The 16,419-nt window shown below is 41.7% G+C and overlaps 1 protein-coding gene across 1 annotated transcript in view; it reads left to right on the top strand.

The window, feature by feature from the left end:
- PHEX (phosphate regulating endopeptidase X-linked) overlaps positions 1–16,419 on the top strand; it is a 149,925-nt gene that overhangs the window by 81,198 nt on the left and 52,308 nt on the right. Inside the window, exon 13 of the mRNA XM_075064042.1 lies at positions 16,049–16,126. Within this exon, the coding sequence (XP_074920143.1) occupies positions 16,049–16,126 (78 nt within the window). The remainder of the gene's footprint in view (positions 1–16,048; positions 16,127–16,419) is intronic.

Below are 16,419 nucleotides of genomic sequence, written 5' to 3'. Positions count from 1 at the left end.
CAGCGCTGGATTCGCTACACCCGTAGCGGACCAGGTGTACAGCCAGCGCTGCAGGAAGGGAGTTGCAGCGCTGGCTGAGCTCTGTGAGTGTGGACACCTGGTAAGTTGCAGCACTGTAACCCCCTCACCAGCGCTGCAACTTGCAAGTGTAGCCAAGGCCTAGGTTACAGAGCACAAATCCCAAGGTCACTCTGAAGTAATGTTTTTGCCTACTGAATTTGACTGCTGCCTGGTTTTACTTTCCTCTAAGGAAGTCCTGTTTACAATACACCTCTACCCCAATATAATGCTGTCCTCGGGAGCCAAAAAATCTTACTGCTTTACAGGTGAAACCGCATTATATCGAACTTGCTTTGATTCACCGGAGCATGCAGTACCGCCCTCCCAGGATGCTGCTTTACTGCATTATATCCGAATTTGTGTTGTATTGGGCCACGTTATATTGGGTCAGAGGTGTATTTGTTTCCAATCCCATCTTTCCCAGTCTGAAGACTGATAGGGCAGAGCCATAGAAAAACATACACATAATTCTCTGTTATGTTTCTTAGTTTAGTCTCAGGTTACATTGCTTGATTCTTTTCCCAGTGGACTCAATGGCACAAGTCTGATTGACTTCACTGGGAACAGAATCAAGCAATATAAACTGAGGCAAAATTTCCACTGACCTCTGTGGTGCAGATCAGGTCAATGGCCTTTACAAACCAATGCCTGGAGTAATTTAGGACTATTTATAATAGGAACAAAGGCCTCAATTCAAAAAGGCACTTGCCTTAAGCAGTTGTGTATTCTCATTGAAGTCAACCCCCTTGAAGTCAATTGGAGTACTTAGGCACCTTACTGACTAAGAGTCGTAACCATTTTAGCTGAACCAATTTTAAATTCTTTAAATATGGTATTCCTGGTCAGTGACAGGAGCCAAAACTGTTCTGAAACTATGTTTAAAGTAGAGCTGGTCACAAAGTTTTCACCAAAATGTTTCTTTTGTAAAAAATGTCCATCTGTCAAAACCAGAACTGTTTATGGGCAAAAGGGTGGCTTTGACAAATTTTTTGACCTCTTCCTCTCCCAAAATTGTCAAAACAAATGGACCCTGCCAGATATACTGTGGTTCAGTGACTCCTTACTTCAGAAAGACCTAGGAACCGAGGGGGAAATGTTCAAAGGCAGAGATGGAACTCACTAGGAGTTAGGTGCCGAACTCCTATTTGTGCCTTTAGAAACCTTTGTCCCTTCCAGACTTGTGCTTTTAATCACAAACCTATCTACCCTGTCTTTAGTGCAGACTGAGCCTTAGTGATGATTTTGCTGCAATGCAATATTTTAGTACTTCTGTTGTGGCAGTGCTCTGATGTAGACATTAAAGATTAAGATGCCAAACTATATTGTAACAACTACACCGTAGGGAGACCTGGCTGCAAAAGGTTAGTCTATTGATACAGTTAAAATATGATCTGGAATGTGTAGTGGGGCTGAACCATGTTTTAACTGTGTTTCTGAACTGTCCTACAGGTTTAGAGGACAATAAACATACCACCATTCAACTCGGACTTGTGTTTACAAAGTGGTTAATCCTTTTCCTACTATGCTCATGAATGTGTGCAGAGAAGAGCGCTACATGACAGGTTGAAGGAAGGAAGTGAAGAGTACTGTATTCATTGGAAATGAGGAAGGGAATCTGTAAAGGTCACTGTAGTAACCCAGACTGGAATTTTGTCAGGACGCAGAAGTTAACACCCTTCTGCGTTCGTCTGGAAAATGACAGTGTTAAGGATAACATTTCAACTGGCAGATAAAATGAGTGGCAGAGATTTTCCTTTCAGTGTGAAAATATTCTGCCCTTTGTTCCTGGATTAAAAAGAAATCCTTACTTGCGGTTGGATCGACAATACGTAATTACAAGTCCAACACTTCTTCCTCCAATAAACTTTTATTTTGGCCCCAGAGAATAATATCTTTCAAAACCCAAACTCAATTAATCTCCTCAGGAAGATTGGGGTTTTCTGCTCAATAACCATATGAAATGTTCATCTTTGGCCTGAGCTAAAGCTAATAGCCATGGCATGTTTGCTTATATCTTATCTGTGAGGCTAGATCTGCTGCTGTCAGCTTCTCCCTTGTTATCTGGCTGCTGCTACTGCTCAGTCAGTTGTACAGTGATGTCAGTTCCATTAATAACCTGAGCACCATGCAAACGGATAGTGGAAAATGGGTGAAGGGAAAGGAAATTGCATTTAACCCCGATCTCTCGCTGTCATTTTTCAGACCCAAGCACAACTCCATAAGGCCAGAATGGGTGCATGATATCAAAACACTTATGACAAATCTCAGGCTTGAAACAGAGGAAGAGAGACAGAGAAAAAGATGTTGGGACATACCCACAAGTAAAACTGGGCATGAATCTGGAGCTTTTGGAGTGGAAATGCTGTGTAAAAGCAGTGATACACACGAACTTAACATTAATTCTTCTGATGTGCAAGAAAGTTGCTCTCATTTCTGAAAACATCTCCAGCAAAACCAAAACCCTTTTATAAAGGTACATTTTAAAAAAGGATTATTGCCCCTTTGCTGAGCAGTAATGGATTCTTAGACTCATAGACTTTAAGGTGAGAACAGACCATTGTGATCATCTAATCTGACTTCCTTCACATCACTGGCCCAAAACGTCACCCACCCACTCCTGTAATAGACTGACAAACTCTGGCTGAGTTCCTGAGGTCCTCAAATCGTGATTTAAAGACTTCAAGTTACAGAGGAACCCACTATTTACATTAGTTTAAACCTGCCAGTGACCTATGCCCCATGCTGCTGAGGAAGGCGAAACCCCTTCAGGGTCTCTGCCAATCTGACCTTGGGGAATATTCCTTGCTGATTACCATTTTGGGGATCAATTAGACCCTGATCATGTCAGTGATACCCATCAGCCAGACTCCTGGGAGAAAATTCACTGAAGTAACTCAGAGCCCTCCCTCTGAAGTCTTGTAGGCCATTTTCCTGTTAGGAGCTGGAATCAATGAGGCAGAATAAAGTACATTCTTATTGTAATTTGTGTATTTACAAAATGAACACACGTCCTGTTCTCTTGGGCAGAGGTTGTAACAGGCTACATACAGGCAGAAACCCTAAGTAAGGCCTCTGCCTTCCAGGGGTGGCTCCAGGCCCCAGCACGCTAAGCGCGTGCTTGGGGCGGCATGCCACGGGGGGCGCTCTGCCAGTTGCCAGGAGGGCAGCCTTCGGTGGCATGCCTGTGGAGGGTTCGCTGGTCCCACGGCTCTGGTGGATCTCCCGCAGGCATGCCTGCGGGAGGTCCACCAAAGCCGTGGGAACAGTGGACCCTCCGCAGGCACGCCTGCGGGAGGTCCACCAAAGCCGTGGGACCGGCGACCGGCAGAGCCCCCCCCCCCAGCATGCCGCCGTGCTTGGGGCGGCGAAATGTCTAGAGCCGCCCCTGCCTTCCCAACTCCAAGGAGCAGTTTCCTTGGGCCTGGGTCTTTCTCCAGAACTCTCTCAAAGTCAGACAAATCCACCTGCTTAACAAGGTACTGTTTCTTTTCCTCCCTTAGCCCCTGAACTTTACCCTGGGAAACCCCTAATTCAAGTGTTGCCTCAGACTGCATGGACTGGAAAAGGTGACCTGGCCATGAACCCTCCTTTTGCCCATCAGCTCTGAGAAAGGAGTTGAGAAAGGTCCCGTGAGAAAGGATGATACCCAGGTCCCTTACTGACTCTGTGGGTGCAGTTACTACATGGCATCTTTAATTTTTTTTTAGAGAGTTTAATCCTGGGTGCTTATATATCAATCACCCCTAATGTGCCAACCACGAGCACCACCTACCGTAACAGGATAGATTCTTCAATATGGGTTCGTTGGGGAGGTTCCTTTGGGCACCATCTTCACTGCCCAAACAGCCATGTTTTAAAAGCCAGGTTCCAAACCCAGTGGCAGCAAAACAAGTTTAGGACATGGCTTAATCAGCTGGTGGAAACCGATCACTCATGTTCCATTTATTTAAAAATATGTGTTTCAGGCAAGTTTTTTGAAAGCCACTAATGACAGACTTCCAGTGTGAGGCAGGTGCCTAGCTACCCTTCAAAAATCTTCACCTTTGTTTGGCCAGCTGTTTTGATATTTGATGATGTGCTTTGCTTAACTTGAGAGCAAATATAAAGGACAGTAGTTTTGGATTGCACTTTGTGTACAGATAGTCCTGGCAGGCTAGCTGGCTTGTGTGGCCATAATCCTCTCTCTTACGCTGGTGAAACCAGAAGTAACTGCACTGGTGTATCTCTATGTGCTAATGCATATTTTTTAATACCCTGAGTACTAGACAGCAGAATTGGTGATGTAGTTTGGGAAAACTTTGTTATAACATCAGCAGAGATTAAATTGCTCAAGCATTTCATTAGCCAATGATGTCTGAAACAAAATAATGAAGAGAAATGTTAAATGTCCCATTGAAATGCTCCAGACTCTGGTGGTGGTAGAGTTTACAGAGGTATTTTTTTTTAATGAGGATCATCAGATGCAAGAGGAGGCTGCTTCCTTATTGGCTATTCACCAAGCAGCATGCAGTTCTCAGTGGAAAAGATGCTTTGTCAGCTGCTCACATTTATTAGGCAAACAAACACTGATGTGCCTACGTTTTTTAAATAAGTGGTGACAGTCTGCTTCTTCCTTGATAACTTTGAAAAGTAAGTTTTTTAAAATTTAGAAGTAATCTAAGCTCAAGAATGGGAGTTTTCACAAGTGATATCTCCTAGAAGGAGAGACCCTTTTCTAGGTAGAAAACAGAATGTCTCTTCTGTTTTTTTGTTCTATATCTTCTTGCCTGCATTGTGTGTCTGTGCGTGTATGTTTTCTTGTCTCAATATACGATAGAAGGGAGGGGTAGGGATGGTGGGGGGAGTAATATTGGTGTGCTCATTGCAAGTCTGCACAGAAGGGGCTCTGCTCAAGTGGACAGAGTTCCTCTCCACAGAGTGAGACAACAACTGCAAAGCTCTGATCGTAAGAACTGTTTCAAGTGGGTGACAGACTGAGTATGTTGCATTGTTAGCATTCAATATGGCTGAATGTTCAGGCTGTGAGGCGTTTTCTAGGTGTTTTGGAGATATGGTTGCTCAGTTCCAGAGTGAACGATTTACCACCATACGGATGGAATCTATTCTTGGAGATCAGGGAAAGGGAAGGGTAAATACAGACTTCTTTGCTTGAATTTAAGTCCATGATGGCTGCTAAGTTTCTGGAAAATGCTAAAGCCACACCCTGTTCATGTACTTCCTGGCTGAATATGGACTTTAGGCCCTACAAAGCATAGGGCCACGCAGACTGATGGGGTCATAGGCTCACACTGATTTTCAGGAAACTAGAAATATAAAGAAAATTCTTAGATTTTGTTAGTAAAAAATATCCCTTTTCCAGGTGACGCTAACATTGGAAATTTTAAACAAATGTCAACTGATGCAAACAGAAGGCTTGGGTTGGAAGGCTGTCACTGTCAACAGCAGGTTATTCACAGCTACCAAGACAGACCCTGGGGACCACAGATTCCACAGTGCCAGGCCCTGCAGCAGGAGAAAGCCTCCCTGCCCTCTCTCCCTCCCTTATGCTCCCTTTATATCTGTGCACAGATGATGCTATGTTATTCAGAACCTAAACTTTCCTTTAGCACATTGAATTTCTTAAGCCCTTGGGGTTTTTTACTATGTCAATCAATGCAGTGCTCTTTGTTAAATCTCCTGACATGCCAGAGCTTAAACAAAAAACACCCAAAAAGGTTTTGCTCAGAGTTGTTCATGTTTCCAGCAATGGGTGGCATGGCAACCATTTGCAGTAGAGGTCAATTGCTCAGGAGTTCTCCAGGCAGGGGGTGAGGCACAGAGTAGGTTTCTAAGAAGAGTTTAATGGAATAATTAGAGCAATACGCTAACAGATGAAGGTGCAGTTAATGTTTTGGGTTCTGAAATGAAACACACCTGGGAAGAAAACCTAGCATGACTTCAAAGGGAGGGATAACAAGGTTGTTTGTTAAAATGAAACATTTGGTTCTGGAGAAAGCACAACATCTGGAGATTGAGAGATGGTATAATTTTCTCAAGTATCTAAGTGATTTAAGAGCCTAAGTCCCATTGGAAATGGGGCATAGGCTCCTAAGTCACTTAGGCACTTTAGAAATCTGTGCCCAGAGTCCTAGATTGTGTTGGACCACAGTGTGGGTTTGCAAGTGAGGGCCTAAGGAGGTTCTCCTCCCACGAATTTCCAGCATAGGGAGGAGAACTGTGTCCTTGGGCTGGCCTGTTCTTGGGCCCTTTCCATGCAAGGATTTCTCAGGCCTAGTGCTGCTACTGGAACTAATTACTCCATCTTCAGTGGGGGCAGAGAGGAGGAAGGGCCATATCCCCATCTGCCTCTCACTGGCCAGAAGCAGGCATTGCACCCTTTCCAAGGGTAGCGTGGTATCTGTGCTCCATATGGCATTCCCTGAGTTCTTGCAATATTTTGCCTGTCAGACACGTCTTCCAGAATTTTCCCAGAGCTCTACACCCTTCCCTACTGCCTCCCAATAGTAGTTGTTGCTACATGTTTCAATCCCACTCAATCAGTCATTTGATTTTATTCATGGATTGGGGTGTCCTCACTAATGAATTGTAAAATGTGAAAAATAGAGTGGTAATTTGATGAAAGTTTAAATTTTATTTTAAGTTTATTAGGATACATTTTTTTTTAAACACACACACACACACACACACACAATTTAGACATGGAGGTGTTTTTTTTTTTTGCCTGGATTAAAAGGAGCACCATTAATCGTTCACTGGGATCTTAATGCATCCTTCTCTGAACTTATCTTGCAAAAGCCAAGATGCCTGTGGATAAAACAGGGCTATCAGTCTGGCATTTTTAAAATAGCAATACATTCACTAAAAAGAAACAGTAACAGCTGCAACTATAGGTTTAGTCCAATCACATTTATGTAGCTGGAAAATGGAAAAATTATTGTAGCCCTGAGGTTAATAAGAATTACATTATAAAACAAAGGACTTAGCATGCAGGCATAGGGTAAGATTTTTCCAAAGCATTCAGCATTATTATTTCGCTCCCATCTAAGTAAATGGGAGTTTTACCACTGGAAATATCTGATCCGTATGTTTCTATTGCTTTTATTGCTTGGTGTTGGGTTTTATACTGTTCACCATCAACTGGGGATTGAAGACTCTTTTTAGACCTCTCCAATGAAAAGCTTAAAACAACTATTGACTTCCAAAATAATACTTCATATTGATAAACTTAGTCTGCCACTGGATTTAGTTTAAATGGTTGAAGCTTTATTTCAGCAAGGAGACTCTCTTTCTGTGGATGTGGCTTCATTTAAATTCTCATAGAGCATGGCTTATCTATTGCATTGGTTTCCAAAACAAACACTTGAGCTCCTTCCCATTCAGTATTTTAAATCTTTTTAATATGTCTGTCAGTTGGTATTTGGGCCAAGAATAAACTGATTTAAGGCTTGGATCATTTCACTGGCTTTATGACTAGTTTCACTGTGTTCTCTCTTAATACATTTATAGATAGCTTTGGACTATTGGATTTGATTCAGGTCAGAGTTAATATGGAGCATGAAATACCAAAATGCAGTTGGTTCATTGGAATCAACCTGTTGCTTTAGTTCAAAATTACAAGGGCCATAGTAAGCATAGATCCAACCATATATACTGTGTAATCATAGATGAAGGGTTATCTGGAATATTTTCTGAGTGCCATGAATATTCACATTTGACAGTCCTGATCTGTGGTGAGTATGTATACTGTGTAGTCTTGCAATCTGTCATCTTCCGTCCCCCACACAAGTCTGTACATAAAATAACTGAATCTCATGATGTAGTATCACAAGCCAGGTAAAAATGGGAAATGAAGATAGAGTAAAATGCACAGGAGTATGTCTCTTCTGACATAACTACAGTTTAGCTTGGGGTGGGCAAACTTTTTGGCCCAAGGACCACATCTCGGTGGGGAAATTGTATGCAGGGCCATGAACGTAGGGCTGGGGTAGGGGGTTGGGGACCGGGAGGAGGTGTGGTGTGCAGGAAGGGGCTCAGGGCAAGGGGTGCAGGGTGCAGGAGGGGTACTGAGTGTGGGAGGGGGCTCAGGTCAGGGGGTTGGGGTGCAGGTGGGGTGCATCAGGAGGCTCAAGGCAGGAGGTTAGGGGGCTCAGGGCAGGGAGATTGGGTGTGGAATGCAGGAGGGGTTTGGGGTGCACAGCAGGGCTAAGGTAGGCTCCCTGCATCTCCCTACTCCAGGCCTTGTGCTTTTAAGGGCCCTGCGGGCTGGTGCGAATGGCTGGCATGGTGAGTCCCGGAAGAGACAGATGTGTCACTTCCGCCCTGGACCCTGCACTCCCCTAGGGATGGCCCTGTGTGCAGTGCTGCTGATTGAGAGTTATGTGGTGATGATAGTGTAAGTTCCCTAAGAACTGGAATTTCTCTTCTTAATTGCTACCATGGGTAGGACATATCTTAGGTTCCCCCTCCTGTTTAATTGCTCACAAACTCACATGACAGTTCTGGTGCAGTGCTGCCTGACATCTATAGAACTGAATGTTCTATTCTATTCATGTTGTTGTTGTTGTTGTACTGGGCTCATCATCATAGTATTTGAGCACTTTCTAGTAGTGCATGAAGCAACATGACTACACATCTGCCAAATTTTATTTGTTCTTTCATCTTTTCCTCAGAGGAAGAAGCATGTGCAGTGGGGTACCTTTGTCTGTATTTTTTTTTAAATTTACCTGTTATGTGTTTATGTAAGAGAAGGCAAGGTTAAGGAAATGCACTTTGCACTTGTTGTGGAAGGTGCTGAGGTTAGGGGTGGTCCATAGTTCTTGAGGGAGTTCATTCTACACTCTTGGACCATGCCCAGAGACAGTTCTGTCTCTAGCACAGATGAGCTTTGGTCTTATTGTTTATAGTTTCATTGTGCCAGAGGAGTAGCATTGTTGACCATGGGCTTTGTCCTGGAGCTTTAAATGGTCTTTTAGATATCCTGGACCCAGGTCATGGAGTGCTTTCAGGATAAGGAATGGAGTGCTTTCAGGATAAGGACTGAGACCTTGACCTTGATTCAAAATTCTGTGGGAAGCCAGTGTAGAGAGCTGATGACAGATTTGATATGTGCATGGTAGTCTGTATTGCTAAAGAGAGATGCTGGAGTTTCCTAAGGCTTAGGAACCTGTTACCCAGCTGAGAGGTGATGCAGTCTTGAATAACTGAGGCCAGGTCTCCTTCTGCCAGGAAGGAACAGAGGTTCCTAGCTAGGTGAAGATGATAGCAGCATCCTCAGGTAATGCTTTCTATGTGAGATCTCAGCATCAGTGAGGAATCCAAGAGTACTCATAGATTATGGACTGAATTCACTAATTGTGGGTGTTTATCTGCAACCAACGGAGACTACATCATGGCTGCAATCTTTTCAAAGTACTTTCCTTGGCCCACCAGCATCATTTCTGTCTTGCTTGGGTTCAACTTCATCCAATAGGCCACCTTTGTAATAACGGTGTGATTGTTTATGATGACGGATAGGTAGAACTGTGCATCATCTGCATATTTCTCAAACTTAAGTTCATGTTGTTTGACTGGTTCACCTAGTGGTTGCATGTAGATGTTGAAAAGCACTGAAGAGAGAATTGATTTTTGTGGAACTCCGCAAGTGAGGGGTCTAGTGGTGGAGGTGCCATTCCCCATCACTGCTCATTGGTGGTTGGCTAGGACAGAAATGGCCAGGGTGGTTTTTTTAGTGTGTGTTGGATTACTGTGTGTTTGAAGGAGAAAGCGAAGATTCCTTCTCTGAATGAAGTATTGACTGTTTCAGTCAGGAGTGGTACCAGTTGTTCATGACTCTTTCACAATCCAGGAAGGGCGTGGGTCTCCTCTCTTGCATGTCATAGGAGTTTGGAACAGAAGTGGGTAGGAGGTTAGGTTAATGTTGCACACAGAGGGTGAAATGCTGATTCTATTGAAATCAATGTGAACTTTGCCTTTGACTTTAATGGGATCAGGATTTTGCCCTGAATCTTGGGCCTTGCAGCCCCAGAGGTGAATCATGGGTTTAAGGAAGGGCCTGCTTTGCTTGAACCAGCCTTGAAGATTTTGTCTTCAAAGCGTACAAGACCAGAATGCATTGGCAGGGATTTATAATAGAAAACAGTGTCTCAGTCATGCAGACTGATGTGCTGACATCTTCAAGAAGTTGAAACTTCAGTAGGACCTCACAGCATGGAGTGGCAATATAATAAAAGTGAAATAATACTGTTAATATGACCCCATTGTATTAGAACTCAATGAATAATTGCCAACAAACAATTTATTTGGCAAATTCCCCCTCTGTCTTTTTTTCCTGCTTCTGGGATGTCCATGAGCAGACCAGCATTTGCCAAATACACCAAATACAAAGTTTTCTGTACTCTCTGAGTTAATTGAAAACAGGTCATTGTGACTATTATACACCAGGTTTCAGAGTAGCAGTCGTGTTAGTCTGTATCCACAAAAAGAATAGGAGTACGTGTGTCACCTTAGAGACTGACAAATTTATTTAAGCTTAAGGTTTCATGGGCTACAGCCCACTTCATCAGATGCATAGAATGGCACATATAGTGAAGAGATACATACATCTCTACCCCAATATAATGTGACCTGATATAACACGAATTTGGATATAACGCGGTAAAGCAGTGCTCCGGCGGGGTGGAGCTGCACACTCCGGTGGATCAAAGCAAGTTCGATAAAATGTGGTTTCACCTATAACACAGTATGATTTTTTTGCTCCTGAGGACAGTGTTATATCAAGGTAGAGGTGTATACACATACAGCAGATATTTGATATTTGTACTGTGTTGCTGAGTTGTGATTAATGACGTCACCTGGTATTTTTCTGTTGTTGAACTCAGGATGTAGCAAGAAGGAAGCAATAATAACCACATTAAGTTAGAATACATAAAACAACTACTAAAACTGGAAAATAATAGCTTGACTTACTGTTGGCCAGTTGGCTGTGGTGTGCAAATTAGTTATTAAACAATGCTCCGGTTCCCTGGAATCTTGATAAATTATGTTTCATAGTTATGTTAATTGTATGTATTTTTAATCATTACAAATATAAAAAGACCAACAGTTAAAACCAATGTTTAAAAACAGCCACCTGCACAGCAGTTTGATGACTAGTTGTGTTCTGTAGTGTGCTTTGCACAGATCAAGCACTCTTGATAACTTCATTTAGCACTTTCGACCAAGCAATAAAAGGGTTTGTGTTTGAGTGTCCACTTCCACTTTTGATTGCAGTTTGCTATTCACGAATTGTTTCACATTGCACCAGTTGAGGAAATAAAATACATCACTGTAATGGGTCCAGTGAAGTCAGTAGGAGCCTGTCTACTGATGTCACTGGGAGTTGGTTCAAGCCCCATATTTGTACCTCACTACATTTTACAAATTTCCATCACCCTATTTTCTTCCTCTTTTGTGTGTTCAAAACTAAAATATATGCCAGCAACAAATGTGCAGCAATTCTGCCAGATGGCACTCGCATCATATATATTCAATGAAAAATGAAAAGACCAGACATGTACATAAAGGCTGAATTAATCTTTGTAATTAAATGGAACATTACTTTGCCATGAACGATTCTAGGTTTCAAACTAGATTTCATGCTAATTTTTCAGAGAACTATAATTGTATTAATTTTTAATTTTCAGACTTTCCAAAATAATAATCTTCTTAAGGTTGGTACAAAAAAGCTTTTTCATACTCATGAATTTTAATTTTTGCAGGTATTTCAAAAACATTTTTATAGTAGATACACTACTATTTCAGTGGACAGGGATATGTTAGTGCTTGAAGCCAAGTATTTTTATATCATGATAAAAATGAGATATAGTGTAGCACAGTGACAATCATGATAGTCTTTCTCTGGAGTTTGTTTAAGCTATGAATATACCCTAGTAAAAATATACATAGATGGGTGTAATTTAAGGTAACTGTAACTTACTTCCGCTTTAGTGACCCTTTACATTGCCAGGGTGGCTTAAAGGGACCTTAGTGTAAATGAGAATCAGGCCCAGCAATTAAAATGATCAGTGAGAGGGTCACTGGTAATGCTCAGATACCAAGGCATGGCAGAAGAATCTGAATAGAACAGAATGATGTTCTGTTGCTCTGAAACACAGACGTTTGACTTAGGCTGGCAAGCCAAGGCAAGTTAATTTTTTTTAATTTCATTTAGCATTTACAGCCATCTGGTTTGTAATACACTTGGAATGAATAGAAATGGGGAAAAAATTATGGGTGAAGTCAATAGCAAAACTTACACTGATATCAATGGAGCCAGGATATTTTTTTTCACTTGCTCTGTCCTTCCCCGTCTCTCTCTCCTGTGCACACACACACTACATATTCTGCAATATGAAATAAATGGTAAATAACAATTGGCTGTCGATATTTAAATCAGTTGGTAAACTTGCTATTAGAAAGCAGATTGTCCAAAGCCTCACTCTTGATTGGCCATTTTGATAGTATCACAGACATGAACCAAATATGCATCAATGGTGCACAACTGGCATCTCACCATTGAAATACATACAAAAAGAGGGAAAGGTTAAGAGGTGATAATAAGGCATCTTTAGGGTAGAGGGGATGAGGCTTAGAGGGAAAAAGTGATAGCTCTAAACTGTCTTTTTTTCTCCCACATAGTGCCAGGCTGCCATTCAGCATAGTTGGTGGTTTTCTCAGCCACACTTGACCTATAATCCAGCATATAAACTAAGCTGGCAGCCTCGAATCCCAAATGATTTGGTATGGAAGAGAATGAGTTGAAAGTGGCCATTGGGCCACAAGCCGCTTGTGGAAGAACAACTGGGTTTCTTTGGGAAAGGATGTTGGAGGAAAGGACTCCGTAGCCAAGATGTATCATGAAGGGTATTTTGTTCAGCCTCAGCCATGGGGAGGTGGTGTAGCTGACCTTGTCCATCTGCCCTTAAATGTAGGATGTTTCTCACTCCAAAAATGGATGGATTTGAGAGTCTACCTTGTGTGTGAGTAATGGAATAGGTTTAAAATGAGAATAACAGGGTTGCACAGGCTGCCCTCCTAAACCTCAGCTTCCTTGGCTGAACAGACAGAGTTCTAGGTCAGAAAAGTTTTATGGTTCTGAAAGATTTTACTGTCTATGCAGATGAACTCTTCAAGGTGAAATCAAAATCTCTGAGTGGGGCAGGGAGGAGAGCAGTATGCACTCATCAAGATCAGACCATTAACACCTCTGGTTTGAGGCCAGGGTCCACCTTTGCTCCTCTCAGCATGACGACTATGCTTGATTGACCTGCTCACTGAGATTGCTGGGCCTAAGATGGTTTCAGAATTCTGTGAGGTTTACAGCTGCTAAGGATCTGGAAGGCCATCTGAAAAATGCCACTGTTTTTAAGGGATACTGTCATTCAGTGTGCTTTTTGTTATTTGCCTAAATATATATAACAATGTTGATTCACTTTTTGTACTGATTGCAGCTTTCAAAGTCAATGCAGTATTGGAGCAGTTAATCCACATTGATTCTTTGAATTGTTTTTAAAAGGGCAATTGTTCATCAGCTAATATAAATTATTTTGTTTCTTTTGTTGGTTTAATCAAAAATGTTAAGGGCTCAATTATGCAGATGCAACACAAAGACTGCTTAATTAAGTGATTAAAATGATTACTTTGGAATACATGCAAGACATTTGAGACTAACCTAACTCATTTAAGCAGGCAACTTAGTGGAAATTAAAACTGATGAGTTTTCCTACTTGCCTTCTTGAGACAGATATAGTAACAAATGGCATTGAAAACCCTAAAGTAGAGTACCAAAGTTTTCCAATCCATCACAAAAGTTCAGTCAGCTGGACAAAACCGCATAAGCAGGGCAAAAAATAGATGCTGTCTATAGCAGAATTCTGGTTCTTTCCTGTTTTCTCAAACATTTAAAAAAAAAATCTTCAATACCTGCTGTGTGTCATGAAAAACTAAGAAAACATTCTATTTTAGAAGTAATTTGGCTCATTTCATATTTCCCGTAGAGCATTTGTCTTCTATTGTTTTTCTATCACTGGGGAAATTTGTATGACAATGGGATCCTTCTTGCTGAAGAGTTCATCTGTTCCTGCTGTTAGTTTCTAACCTGAAGTCGTAATCTTCTGTTTGTGACATATTAATTATCTCCACAACAATTAATTATGATGTCACTAGTAAAAGACAATAACTTCAACTGGGAAATAAGCCCTAGGAACAGATTAACTCTCAAGAGACAAAGATCCTGTTTTCTTGAAAATGAGGGAAGTTAAAAAAAGGATGTTGGGGGGAAAACATTGTAGCATTGCTTCTCCCCATTACATAGACTCAGACATTTTAAGGCCATATGAGACCATCATGATAATCTGGTCTGACCTCCTGCACATAGCAGGCCACAGAACCTCACTCACTCCCCTCCCGTAATAGACCCCTAACCTCTAGCTGAGATACTGAAGTCCTCAAATCATGATTTAAAGACTTAAAGTTACAGAGAACTCACCATTTACATTAGTTTAAACCTGGAAGTGACCCATGCCCCATGGTGCAGAGGAAGGTAAAACAAATAAATAAATAAATCTAGGCAACCACTGCAGTCAAGGGGCTCCATATGGGTGCAGGGGTGCTCTCACACAGATCAGCATGCAGGATTGGAGCTATATGCTGAAGATGGTTTATTTTGAAAGGGCCATGTAGTTCATTAGGGTTCTCCTCTTTCAGCCTCCACATGGTTTCAGATTTTTGTGTTGAAAGGATCACATTACTAGAGGAAAGTTTTAAGGAAAAGTCCTATAGTCCTAAAGGGTAAATTGATATCTGTCTTCCTAAACAACATGGACGTATACATTTCATACCATCCCACTCTATCCCTTTTAGCTTATTCCATGCATGTGTCTTATTTTGTTTGGTTTCCCCCCTCATCTTTTAGACTTTCTCTCTCTGCATTTGCTCTAGGAAACAAATTGTTTCCATAGTAACTATGGATGGATGTCCTTAGGGTGGGACAAGTTTAGTGCCATCCACAAATGTATTATAAAGTTAGTTTATGTAATTGTTTCCAATTTGTATCATTATTTTGTAACACGTAAGTGCAGGCATAACAGTTATCCCGGCTGAGAGAGTGTGTGTGTGTGTCTGTGTGTGTGTCTGTGTGTGCATACATAAATATGTTTTGTGTGGGTGTATACATATATATATATATATAGAAGATGTACTGTATATAAACACTAAGGCAAATTCTCACAAATGTGAAACAGAATAAATCCAAGTTAATGTAAAAATGTAAGTTGCATTATTTTAATGTTCCTGGCGCCTTTGTATTAAGTATAGGAACACACAGGATTCTGTGCTATTATTGGGAACAAGTATTTTAAGAAATGGAGTCTGTTAAAACAAAGGCGGAGTGCAAAGACTTTAATTAGACGGCTCTGGTAGATGAGCAAAACACAGTTCAACAGCATGAACTGAAGAAACCACACTCTCCGTCAGAAAACTGTAGCCACATCCTTGTCTGGTGAGATCTATTTGACGTCAGTGGAACTGTGCTGTGTTTATCTCAGCTCAGGTTCTGACCTATTCATATCCATGTCTCGCATACATCTGAATAACTGGGCTTGCTTCAGCTGCTCTACGGTAGTTATACAGGTCACAGGATGTTAAAACACTAAAAAGATCTAAGTTGTGACCATTAGATTAACTTTGCTTGCAATCCTTAGTGGGGTTCAACTCTTAGGACCAGATTACGTGCTCAAGGACACTTGTAATTCTGTAGTAACTCTACAGGAGTTGGTGGAGTGCTCAATGTGGCCCTCAGTTTATAAACTAAAACTGATTTGTTGCACCTAAGTAACTCGTTTGATATGAAATCTGGGTGCCATTTGGGAGGCATAGTACAGTGCGATCCTTTTAATGAGGGAAGAAATGCATTGTAAATGCTTAAACCGTCCAATTTTTTTTTCTTTCAAAGGCAAAAGCGGTTTTAGCAAAAGTGGGCTATCCTGAGTTTATAATGAATGACACATATATTAATGAAGACATCAAAACAGTAAGTGTTGTGACAAAGTTCCTCCTTTACCTTGGTGGGTCCTGTGCTTATTGGCAGATTTGTTGACCTCAGTGATCTTCCCCACAGTCTGGATCAACTCCTCCTGTGTCTGATCAGGAGTTGGGAGGTTTAGGGGGAACCCAGGCCCGCTCTCTACTCTGGGTTCCAGCCCAGGGCCCTGTGGATTGCAGCTGTCTATAGTGCCTCTTGTAACAGCTGCATGACAGCTACAACTCCCTGGGCTACTTCCCCATGGCTTCCTTCAAACACCTTCTTTATCCTCACCACAGGAC

The sequence above is a fragment of the Chelonoidis abingdonii genome, chromosome 1 (assembly GCF_003597395.2).
Source record: "Chelonoidis abingdonii isolate Lonesome George chromosome 1, CheloAbing_2.0, whole genome shotgun sequence".
NCBI classification, from domain to species: domain Eukaryota; kingdom Metazoa; phylum Chordata; order Testudines; family Testudinidae; genus Chelonoidis; species Chelonoidis abingdonii.
This window is presented reverse-complemented; position numbering and strand designations above follow the sequence as displayed.